The sequence below is a fragment of the Centropristis striata genome, chromosome 15 (assembly GCF_030273125.1).
Source record: "Centropristis striata isolate RG_2023a ecotype Rhode Island chromosome 15, C.striata_1.0, whole genome shotgun sequence".
NCBI lineage: Eukaryota > Metazoa > Chordata > Actinopteri > Perciformes > Serranidae > Centropristis > Centropristis striata.
The window spans coordinates 15,905,877-15,918,981 of record NC_081531.1 but is presented as its reverse complement, the minus strand read 5'-3'; the positions used below and the strand labels follow the sequence as shown (position 1 = coordinate 15,918,981).

Sequence of the window (13,105 nt, the reverse complement as noted above, 5' to 3'; positions counted from 1 at the left end):
TTTTCTTTTTTATTAAGACAAGAACTCTTCATTGTTTTGTAAAAATGTCTATTTATGAACCAATACAAAATGTGTATGGGAATGTGGAACTCCTTTTCTCCATTAATACACATTAACATTTCCCAAGAACAGCAGAGAGACAAAAAGAATCAATCTAAAAACAATGACTGGTGACACAATCAAAACTTTTCGGGAATCAAACGTGCTTCCAAAAGGCTGTGGTGCGTTGAAAGTGACAGTAGTAGTACAGCCACAACAAGTTTCTGATCCTGCTTCATTCCAATAAACAGTGTACTCTTTATGACCTATGTCAACACAAAGCAATACTTAACACATCTTTTACAGTGCACCAAATATTAAGAAAAATACAGAAAACATGTACAACATATATGCAAAATACCACCTATTTTGCCTCTTGGATTTAAAAGAATGTGTTGCACTTGATTCGATGAGGATGCATTGTACTTGCTTTTATGTCATTGGTGGGGCCTAAACTTTGCATTCTACCTGAGATGCAGTCACATCGGTCAGCAACGCATGAACCAGAGACAGGACACTATCAAAAGAATTTAATGTGGAGAAAACTACACCAGTTACACTGTAAGACCATTTTTACGTCACTGGGCATTAAACAGAAAATAAAATGATACATACAGTAACCTAAAATATAATTCTGCTATTTGTTTCAAATTGAATCCTCATCATTTCTGAATATTCAAACCTACTCAATGTTGTTTTTGAGTTGTTTTGCTCATGGTACTTTCTACATTGGAACTTTAGGAGATCAAAATTATGGTAGACATTTGGAGAAACACTCCTGCCGTTCCAATACACAAAAGATTTAATATGCACAAATAAAATATTAATGCATCAGCCTTAAGGGAGAAGACAATATTCAGTTCTATTCCTTTATTGGCAAGACATATTTTGAAGTCCGATTTAAATGAAAGCTGCCACATGTCACTGAAGCGAAATAGTGCTCACTGTAAAATACAAATCACACAATCTCAGTCTTGCAGATGAAGTGGCATCTGCTCTGTGATTCATAAAGCAACGATAACAAGTCAGTTAATAGTTTTATCAGACACCAGACTGTAAAACATCAAACCTAATCAGAACCCTTCCCAACCCCCACCCAACCACGTAACAAACACAAAACAGTGTCATCAGCATACAGTGTTAACTTAGTGGTAATTCCTTTGTGAGTACAGAACTTTTAAATTAACTCAAGTTTTAACAGAGAAATGAACAGTTGGAGCGAGATGGAAACCACGTCCTTGATCTTTGTCTGCAACATCACTCCTGTAGCCCTCATCTACAACCGCAATGGAAAAGCTAAAAAATAGTCTACGGCTACCACCTAGCCATGTCCCAGGCTGTCTTCTAAAACTGCAAAAAAATATATCGAATGACTACACGGATGCATTATGTTCAGCAGAGTGAAATTTGCGTAATGCACTTCACAAGAACCTTCTCAGCTCCTTTTTTCGACGACCCCTAAACCACAATTTCAATATGGAAAGACTGAATGCTGTCTTCATGCATGACTATGGTATATTAAAGCTATCACATTGTTAATGTGTTGCAATCTGAGCTGCACATTGAGGAATTCCAATTAAAGGTTAACATGGCAATATAGTATTGAATCTTGGATATGAGTGTCCACACAGCAAGCCACAGCATTAAGTCCCAAAGGCGTCTAATAGCATTTTAATAAAAAGTGATTATGTTTTATCGTTAGATATGATTGATATTAATATATATTGTATAGATACAATTAAAACAGCTTCAATGTATTGGAAAACTAAAAGGCTCATGTGAAATCTGAGGTTACCGGAAGAGCAAAAAGTACAGCAGTGCAACTGAAGAGAACACAAGCAAATGAAGAAATGATCTTTACCACTAGTACGAGAAGAAGCGCTTCAAACATCTCAAACATAAGCAAGATAAGAAGCATATTCACAAATGTGACAACACATAAATGGCATAAAGGCACACACTTGGAAAATACAGGAAACACAATAAAATAAAGAAATGCTGCCATTAGTTGAGAGCAACAGTAGTTATTTCTGGGGCGCCCTGGGAAATGCATGAACATGCTAATTTATACGTTTACACTGGTAAATGTGTAGCGATATCTCCAATAATATTGCATATTCAGGATTTTAAAGGTAAAACAAACTAATTTTCAAACATAATTTCCAAATTCATCAGTCTTTAGTGTTCGTTATGACTTTCAGAATTGATTTATTTGTATTTGCGTCTTCATGCCATTTACAGGTACAGGTGTATGTTGTGAAATGTATTTCTTCATTTGCTTGTTTTTGTTTTTCATAAGTTGCAGTAGTAGCTCTGTTACCTTGAAGAAAGCACTTTTTTGGTTATAGTTTGGATACACGATGAGACAGTAAATCTTATGACTTTGCTGAAACAAAGTATTTGCCTATTTTCTCATTAATATGCATGCAAACGGTATCAAGACACTTAATGAGACCTATCTACTTTTCATATGCATTTTCTAATCTCATCGTTATTGATGTAAAATGTATTTTCTGAATCCTAATCTCGTAAAATGTATGGTCTTTTTTCAAATGTTATAAATAGCAGCAAACATGGCAAGTTTTGATTTTGCGCTGCAGTAAAATGTGTATCTGCCTTTACTGTAAGAAAAAACCCCATCATCAGGCATTTAATTAAACTTTTTTCTTGACTGATTTGACATGTTTAAATTTGTCCAACTGATTTGAACTTCAGAACAGCTTTATTTTGAAAAGCCGCAGGAATAAGTGCCCTAGACCTCCACCTAAATCCACCCACAGCTGTCATATAGAGTAAGGACTCATTAAGTGAGCTGCTTGCTGTGTGAACACATAATTATGACAAACAATGCCTAGAATAGACGCTCATTGCCATGTTAAGAAGCCAGGGCAATAATGTAACCCATGGATCACCACCACGGAGCACAACATGTGCATTAAGTTCCGTTTCAAACAATTAATTACTTTTGGCATTCCTCAGTGCTCCCCAGCTGGCACAGCAAAACAGATCCTCATTCAGTTTTGGCAGGTGATACATAAAGCAAGATAGAGAAGCAAAAACAATGAGTTTTAGCACGTACATACATGCAAAAATGATCAAGTGTTTACCCACTCAAGCGGCTGCAAAATATATATTTCGAAGGTGCGATGGAAGTGGACAGACTGGCCTGTCTCTCAGAGCATTTACTTTCCCAAACATTTGCTTGTTTTACATTTTGACAAAACTCACAATGAGTGTAACACAATAAAACCCACAAAGGTACTCCATTGTAATTCTAGTAAGTTGTAAAAAATATTTCTTAGTAAGGATTAGTGTACAATACAACTGTGATTCCATTGGCTTGATTTACATTGGATTGTGTGTCTATGAGATAACAGGGACCCGCTGTAGGGAGGATGTTTTGTGCAGATTATGTATTCCTAAAATAAATTTAAACATGTTTCAGTTTGGAGTTTGGTTAAGGCTGTTTCTCTTTTCCGTTAAGTTATGTACAATACACCAGCATCTTTTGGCTGCTGCTGGGCCAATATTAATACCAAATACTTTTTTCAACAGCCTTTTTATTACTGAGGCATCTTGACTGAGAGTCTGCCAAAAACAATTTTAAAACAATTTACATTTTCTTACTTTCCCATTTGTAAGAAAAATATTGTAGAGTGAGAGCAGATGGAAATCAATTGAATCTCATCATTACAACTCAATAAAAGCTGGTGGGAAAAACAGAGCTTCAATTCAGACTAATAGAAGAAAAACAGTACTGAACAGAGGAAGAAATCAAAATAATGAAATGGCAGCACAGTGAGGAAAAATAATGTACCACTTCTCTTTACTAAGAAAGGTAATTGTTTAAGAGGCAGTAGTAAATCTGCTTTGAAGAACAAACTGAGGCTGTAAAACATGAATTTAAAAACTGAATTGGCCCAATAAAATCATTTAATTTTATCCTTTGCTGCCTTCTTTTTTGATTATGTTTTGGATGTGGTTGTGGTTCAGGAGAGGGCAGGGAAAGCATATACAGTACATCAAACCTGTTTCTCATTTATGTCCTTTGTACAATGATATGTAAAGCATTCCATGCATTTGGAGTTGTCAAAACTTCAAGGAAAAAAAAGAGAGGGAAGTAATAGCTTGAGACAAATCACAGTATACTGGAAAGAGTTTTTGTTATGCAGTAGAGGACGCGTGTGTGCAGACACATTTAGGGAAATGAATAAAGTGGCTGTGTAATTTTACCCTCATACAAAAGCCAACAGCACATTGATGATTACGAGTGGGAAAGATGGAACAGGAAAAAAGGGGAGCAACAAGGTTATGCAAATGAGGATCAACACAAATCCAAAATATGGATAGAACAAGGCACAGAATTTTCTGCAAATGGTTGAACTAAATAAAATTCGTACCAGCAGTTAGGGAGGTGTCGAATGGTGAAGCTCTCTACAGTGATTTCTGGCAACGTCTGGCGCACCCTTTCCCACCCCCAACCCCATCCCCTTCTCAGAGTACCGAAAACCCCAAACCCTCCCGATTTTTGTCCTTTTTTGTTTTTTAATTTTTTTTACACACAAAACATTCCATCTACATCTGCAGACTAGACTAAACAACGGCATAAAACCAGGCCTTTCTTTAGAACCACATCTCTTCTACTCCTGACCCCTCTACTCTCACTAAAAGTGATCCTGTACCATCCATCAAACCCCCTTCTCCCCCTGCCCCGGCCCCAAAAACTGCTCAGTGTCCCAAAGAGGACACTAGAGTGAGGGGGTCCTGTTTTGATTAGATGTAGTACTCTTTCTTTTCGTCCGAGTTGGTGTGGCCACCCTCTGCGTTGATAATGGCTGTATCTGCGTCCGCTGCATCGTCTGCTCCTTTGGCTTCGTGTGTGAAGTAGGTACCTGAGGAGGAGAGGATGAAGGACAGTGTCACGGACTGGGTAATAGCCTGCTGCGTAGATGATACAAAAGATTAAAATGTGCCTCTACATCCCACAGCACCTAATTATGTAAATCCTTCTCCATGTGGCCATTTACACAAACCTAACACCAGCAAGCTGTAATATTCAGATTATACATATTTTCCCTCTTTTTCATTCAAATTGGTGCATGAAAATCAGGGTTTTGAAATGATCTCGAGTGTGGGGAAGAGCATGGCTCACACCTTCAAATTAACCTTGTCAAGTTCAGAGGAGGAAAAAAGGAACTAGCGAGCCCCTTCAAACTTAATTTACAAGATTTATTCACATCCCATCACAGTCGAGGTTGATAACGAAGGCAATATTCCAGATCGAATGAGGAAGGGCACTTCAAATGTAGAAAATAAAAGCACAAATGCTGCATGGATAGATGGAGACAAGGTGTTTAGTGGTGCTGTATCACAGGGATGATGACCTAGATATGTTAAGATTGCAAGTAATAACCGTAAAAATACAGCCCTGCCGACAAGTCAAGTTGCAGTTTACATGCATGTCTGTGCAGACACATAGCAACATGGTCTCACAGGAATCCGTGAAATAGCCACAAATTCGCTTAACTCAAAATCCGTGGTATAGCCACGGAATCACTCAAATTTCCGTGAAACTGACACGGATTTCGCTACAATGCAAGTTTATGACAGTCATATCCCGTGGCTATTCCATGGATATTTTTTCCTATTGGTTTGTGTCCAATAGGTCCATGTCAGCATGGACTATAATGTGAGCATAAACCATCTATAACAGTAGGTCTCATGTCTGTAACCCTTTTTTGTCCGTTTGTTATAAGCCTTCAAATATCCCCCAACGTTAAGGTTCAAAGGTCAATATCTCAAACAAGAATATTATAGAACCTTCACATTGATATATGTTACTCTCCAAGCCAAGACCTTTCCAGTGATGTATTTGGTTTAGCTCTATGACAAAGTTTTATTTTTTTCAAACCTTGGACATGTGCCGTAACAGGCTAAGATTCCGACAGCACTTTAAAGTGCTCTGAGTGCGAGATGTGAAAAAAATAACATCAAAATTGACTCCCTGTGTCTCGCCCAGGGTGGTGAGAAACTTAGGTGTGATGATTGAAGACCAACTCACCTTTTCCAGTCATGTGACCTCAGTTACTCGGTCATGCCGCTTTGCACTTTACAACATCAAAAAAACCAGACCTTACCTAACTCAACATGCCACTCAACTCTTGACACAAGCCGTCGTCATCTCAAAACCTGCACAATAAAACCGCTTCAGATGATCCAGAACGCGGCGGCGCGCCTGGTCTACAACCAGCCAAAAAGGTCACATGTCACACCGCTGCTCATTGAGCTCCACTGGCTACCTGTTGCAGCCCGCATCAAATTCAAATCTCTAATGCTGGCCTACAAAGTTGTCTCCGGTACTGCTCCTACCTACCTGAACGCCCTGATTCAGACATATGCTACCTCACGACCGTTGCGCTCTTCCAATGAACGGCGCCTGGCTCTGCCCCCCGTTGGTCCAAGGCAATCCAGACTCTTTGCATTTCTTGTTCCCCGCTGGTGGAACACACTACCAGTTCCAACCAGAGCAGGGGCGTCCTTCTCTACCTTTAAAAAACTCCCGAAGACCCAGCTCTTCAGAGAGCATCTTCTTTCCTAGCACCACATGATAATTCTACTCTCAAAGAATTGTCACTAGCACTTATTGATGCACTAATAGCTCTTACTGCACTATGCCTTGATCGTTTGCTTTTTTCTTCCTGTAAGTCGCTTTGGATAAAAGTGTCTGCTAAATGGCTAAATGTAAATGTAAATTTAGAGTCACCAGTTAAACCTAGGTGCATGTTTTAAGACTGTGGGAGGAAGCTGGAGTACCCAGAGAGTACCCACGCTGACACAGGGAGAACATGCAAACTCCACACAAAAGAGCCGCTAAACTGGCGACCCTCTTGTTGTGAGGCAAGAGTGCTAACCACTACACCACCGTGTAGCCGAGTAAATATTACATTTTATTAAAAATGAATCTGTTTCCAATCAATAATTCCACGTCTAATGTATTCTGGAGGACCCCGGGTATGTTCCCACAAACTTACAGAACATTTCACTGTGAAATATCTGAATAAAATGCCCTTTGATATTTACTGTACAGTAATTATCCAAGGGCATTTTTATTATGAATAATAAGACTAGTGATAGAGTCCATAAACCTATTAGGGAAATCTTTACTGACATAGTAAATAAAGTGAGAAGTAGGCTTAAAATTTTCCATTGACTTGCATTCAAAATTCTTTTTGCAACCAGCTGAGTTGCCCCCTACATTGGCTTCAGTTTCAGTCTTCACAAATCTTAAATCTTAAAAAAAGTATTCAAAGTCTTACAAAGGAAAGCTATCTGGTATCTTGTGAAATTGCTTAGCATAGTAAGCCTTTCACTGATAGTAAGTTTGGCAAAAGTGGCTGGCATCATATGCCCTGAACCTGTGTGGCGCTCTGGGATATACTGGCTCCCTAAATTGGCACCCTCACTTTGAACAGTCACATCAGAAAGTATTCTGTCATCCACCCCCATTGCCAGTTAATACAACCCTCCTCCTACGTTAGTTCCCATGGTTATGGGTCACTTCAAGTAAGTGTTTTGTTGAGTAATTATTATAGAAAGTTTTAGACAGAGGTAGTTAAAAGTCGCCCTGAAAGTCTACAATAGAATTATTTTCCTGAGTGACCTCATGTGGCTCCAGTCTCACATCTCAACAATCCTCTGCATTTGTGTAACCACCAAAAGAAGGCAGAAAATGAATAAATCTCATTTCATCTCCTATTTATCGTATCATTATTGTTCATTCATGAATATGTATTTCTGGCATCCACTGCACTTTAAAAAGCTTACAACTCAAACTTACACAATAACATTAGTCAGAGTGGCCTCCTGTGACTTGTCTTTTTGCATCTTTTTGCTATTTTACATTAAAACAATAGTGCCATGCTATTTTTGTAGTTTTGGCCTTAACTTATATCAGTTTTGAAAACATGTGAAATAAACTGTAAATTTAGTCAGATTGGGTTAGTTTCTTTGTTTTTCAGCAGGAAACTTGAAGGAAGGGTGTAGCATGGACCAAGGAAGAACCCATTAAATCTTGGAGCAGATCCAAATCACAGAGTAGATACACAAATTATTGTTTTTTACTGGCTTTAACATTGTCAGACAGGGCATGGCCTTGGTGGAGGTATGCGCTCTCTCAGTGCCCTTATCGTTTAAAATATAGCTCTGTTTTAATTAGTTTTATATATACTAAGTCACCACTTTACGAGGTACACTTGTGAAATCTAATGCAATCCAACACAACAGCTCAGTCATAAATTCTACCTTTCCAAAAATAATAGAATGGGTTTTGCTCTACAATGTCAGAGAGGTATTAATGTAACTGCAAGTTTATCATTAAGGTTGTGGCAGTGTTGTTCTGGACTTTGTTGCACTGAGAGGGGTTTCCAGTGTTTTGGTAGGCATTTTATTGCAACTGAGCATTTAGTGCTGTAGAATTTGTTGCTGATGTGTTGCACTAGGTTGCATTACATTGTATAGATGTCTGTGATAAAGGAAGCCAGCTAAAGGATGACACAGTGTTTCTCAGATCAGAAATGTTTCAGTTCCCCATTGAGATTATTCAGCAGACAAAAGAAATGATTTATCATTTTAACATTCTGCTTCCAGACAAACATCTGAGGGGAAACATTGATTGCAGAATCACCATTATATATAAAATGTCTCTTCTACACCTTTTAAATGGCCTCATTTACAATATTTCCTCTGTAAAGTGTTTAAAGTGTTAAATTCCATTCCCTCCGTCATAAGAAATATCAAAGTGTGACATTTGTTATAGATTATAATTATTTCTGTATTATGAAGGCAGTACATGTGATGTGTTATAATAAACCTATTCAACAGGACTGCAAGAAAAATGTTTACCCACCACCAGTAACCCGTAGCTGTCTTTCCATCATTTAGGGAGGATGGGGATTTTTTTTTTTTTTTTTTCAAAAACAAAGTAAAGAAACTACATCTGATAAACTTTATAGCATGCTGGATAAGTTTGTGATTTAGAGGGAAGTTAACTGTTGAGTAATATATACAAATGATACAAATGAACAAAACATGTATTATAATGTATTATTTTAGTGTTCAGTGCAGTCTGAACTATGTTTCACTAACTGAGTTTTGCACACAGCTCTCTCTGTAATTCTAATATGTTTTTAATATAACATTTTTCAAGTCATGTATGTTGATGATATCAGTCCTCAATTAATTGTTTTTTTTTTTTTTTGGGTGTGTGTACTGAAGCCAAGTAAAACTTATCCACATTATGGACAATATTACAAAGGTTACGGTTTATGTTACAGCTTTCAGTTTTAAACAAAAAAGCTTGATGAGAAATCATATTTGTTAAAGTTATATTTGGAATGGCATATTTTCCTAAATAACAAGCCTGCCAGTCTTTCATGCTGTTACACGTTGTCATCCAAAACTGACCCAAATCAGACAAAAAATTGTGATTATGTCTAATTTCCTTCAATCTGTATTCATCTTTGATTTGTTTAGAAGTATTGTGTCTTTTTGGTTTTCATATTTATATTTTTTCAATTGTACATCCTGCTCACGTTCTCCAAATAAAAGAGAAAATATTTATTTGTCAGGTGCCTGTTGCCAATTGTATCTTAAAACCGCAGGTTTTCTACAATTACATTGACATGGCAGTAATATCTGGAGGGAGGGTGGTGTGTTATTGGATGATTGCACTGATTTATCCTGTCTGTCACTGTTGGTGGGTCCAGAAGATGGACTCAGCATGGCACATACATTTTGCAGCACGAGTTGAAGGTGAGTTGGATATTAAGCTTTATTTCACAGTCTGAAACATGTAGGCTATGATTCCTGATCACTCGCTCTCATTGGCTACTCCAGATCTTTGCTCAACATCCCATTGCTGTTCCTTTCACACTACAGGACTTCAAGTTGTAAATATCAATTGGAAATTGGGGAGACTCTAATTCGGTCAGGAACATTTTATCATATCTGTAATCATTTGAGCGGCAATCTGATGCGTAATCTGCCCAATTATCCTCTAATGTGGGGCCAGAATTGATTTGTTAAAAAAAAGAAACATGCGTCTACTATTTATAGAGCTGTGTATTCAGGTGCACTACCTTTGTGTCTTGCGAAGTAGCGCCCCAAGACGATGAGTAGACAGAGCATGGCGAAGACGACCACAGCCACCACTCCTCCGATCACTGCATGGTCCACCGTTCTGGGTGTTCCCTCTCCAGCTCGTGAATCTGGAAGGAAAGGACAAACAAACTCAGTGTGGATAGATAACAGCTCTACTGTGTTACATTCTGGCGACAGCAGTCGGATGCCACATCTCTACTGAGATGTCTGGCAGTTAAATGTGATGTAAATTATACTTTAATTGCATTAACTCTGGAGCTGCAGTGCCTAAGAACTTAACCACACCATTCACAGGACTGATTTTAACTATTTTCTGACAATGTGGCTTTCACTCATGAAGAGAATAAAATATTTCATCAGGACTAGATAGACTGTCAGTCAAATATATAAATCCTCAATCCCAAAGAGTACAACTTCTTTGGTGGATCCAACTGTGATTATGTTCAAGTCCAGTTTTCCATTTTACTTTATCCAAACCAAATCTTTACCAAAACCCAACCATCTCCTAATATACAAATTACTTTAAATGTTATATTAAACTCAATCATCAAACGTGTCGTCTAAACATGTAGTTTAGTTGACTGGACTGGTCTGGTTGTTTTATCTCTGTTTTTTTTTTTTGTTTGTTTCCATCTAACAAGACGTCTTCTGGGAGTTTGGCTCCTTTTTATCTGCTTGCCATTTTAATAACCACTCCACAAAATGTAACTGAGCAGAATAAGAATTACCATGTTCCCTGCTGGACTGTGAGAAATGACTCGGACAGATTTGCTAAGAAAAAAGGGGGCGGCGTAAATGGGAGCTGTGATTTTTATTAAGTTTGCGGCTGCAATCTGTGTGTATTCAGCGCCTGCAGCAGCTCATTACGCAGTCCGCTCCTGGTGCTGCCCTCCAGATGCACTCCAAGAGCTCATTACTATTACTCTGAATATTACTCATAAAAATATGATATCATAATCTTACTCTATTAATTAATAATAGCCTAATTTCTTCATATCTGTATCTAATAATCAGTTTTACATATTATGGGCAGCAGGGTTGTGCAGTGGTTAGGGTTAGGACCTTGCATGTTGCCCTCGTGCCTGCGTTGGTTTTCTCCCACAATCCAAGGACATGCATGTTAATTCAAGTGGCGACTCTCAACTGTCAGTGTGAACGGACTACATCCACCCATCTATATTTAATCCATGTTTCTTTCCCCACTCCAATTTTCCTTGTGGCTCTTGCAAATCCCATCTGCGCTACGTTTATGCCTCCTCTTCGGCCGCGAGGAGAATTTCCCCCGCAAAACTGACAAACTAAAGTGACCTCAGTAAATTCAGAAGAATACATAATCAACCTCTGTTAACATGTCTCCTCTTATTATTTGCGCAATCCTCCCTTAGATGCATATGCAATGAGGAGACACTTAACATGCAAATTGTAAGTCAAGCCTGGTGCATCTGCTTGGTAAATATAGCACATGTGGACGCAAAATGCTCGGTAAGTCCTTTGTAAATCTGGCTTTCATTATTTTACCATCCCCTACCAATGTATTTGACATGTTTCTTTCATGAAACTTCAACTTTATGATGTAAAAAACAATTGTAGAAGAAAGTTGTAGGAGAAACCCACCAGAGCCATGCCCTCAACAAATTACTTACTGATTGGGAATGGCTGATAATGTTTTTAAGTGTTAAGTTAAGAAAAAAACACCGGGGACTGGACAACTAACTCACGGAGCTCTTGGCTGTAATGGTATGTGAAAGCTATTGATCAAGTGTAGGGATCCATGACAACCCAAAGTTAATATCTGTTTGTGGGTGTGATTGGTCCTTCACAGCACATTTTACCATCAATAGCCCACACTATAGGCTGCAGTAAAGTAAGTGGTGGAGAGAAGATGACTTACGTGAATAAGTATTACATTGAGATGTGACCTGGAATAAATACGCCATTCACACAGCACTTTGGTAGCTAATATAATGTATACATTACTAATGCATTTTTGTGCTTTTAGCGTATTAAGATACCATTACGAGATACACTTAACCTTCACTCCTTAGCTCATGTCTTTTTTAAAGACAAGAAAATAGGGATTGCCAGAAAAAGCAAAGTGAGGACACTGAACAACAGCCTGTTCTTAGCAATCAGTTCACGTTGAGGAAACCATCAGCCCCCACCATCCATTAGCTACTCACTAAAACCCCTCCACACGCTCCTCCAGCCTAGTTCTATACTCAAGGGATTTGCTGAGTGAGCTCCAGGAAAAAGAAACAGCAGGCCACAATTTATTAACGAATAACAGAAACAGAGAGAGAAACATCATGGATAACATCAGCTACCGCCCACCTCTACACTCCACCGTTACCCAACTTGCAGGATAAAGGAGGGAGGTGGGGGAGGCAGAGCAGTGCTACCTGTCAAACTCAACAAAACATTACCTGATAGATCTAATAGGTTATTTTGACTTCAGATTTTCTTTTTTAGTGCTGGGCAGATTCAATTAAACTGAGCAGGAATCCCTCTGACATCCAATTCGCTCTTGTCAGGCTGCTAAAGCTGTGCTTTAACACACTTTCCTATTACGATGTTAATGTGGACTTTGGCTTTGGGGGAAACGGGCGAGCGTGTGTTTGGTGTGTGCGGCGTGGCCGGGGCGGTTGGAGGTGGCTTGGACGGGTGTGGAAAATAATTCTTGGTTGTCTATATCAAACGTTTCTGGTTTAAATTCATTTAAAAGGGAGGAGGAGAGAACATCAAAGTCTACATCATATCAAATGTTGCTTCATTCCATAAAAAGTTCAGCCTTTTGGATTAACCTGTGTAAACAAGACCGACCCTATACAGCCTCACCTAATAGTGGTGCTAGAGGGAAGGTTCTGGGGTTACCAAAAGCTTCTCTCTCTTCTCCTCTTATTCTGAAGGA

At 38.6% G+C, this 13,105-nt stretch overlaps 1 protein-coding gene across 4 annotated transcripts in view; it reads right to left on the bottom strand.

Moving 5' to 3' along the window:
* Positions 1–554: 554 nt before the first annotated feature.
* cadm1a (cell adhesion molecule 1a) overlaps positions 555–13,105 on the bottom strand; it is a 395,256-nt gene continuing 382,705 nt past the window's right edge. For all 4 annotated transcript variants that reach the window (XM_059352242.1, XM_059352243.1, XM_059352244.1 and 1 more), the window contains 2 exons: positions 10,176–10,304; positions 555–4,931 (listed from right to left, as the gene is read on the bottom strand). In XM_059352242.1, coding sequence (XP_059208225.1) covers positions 4,813–4,931; positions 10,176–10,304 — 248 coding nt within the window. In that variant the 3' untranslated portion in view covers positions 555–4,812. The remainder of the gene's footprint in view (positions 4,932–10,175; positions 10,305–13,105) is intronic.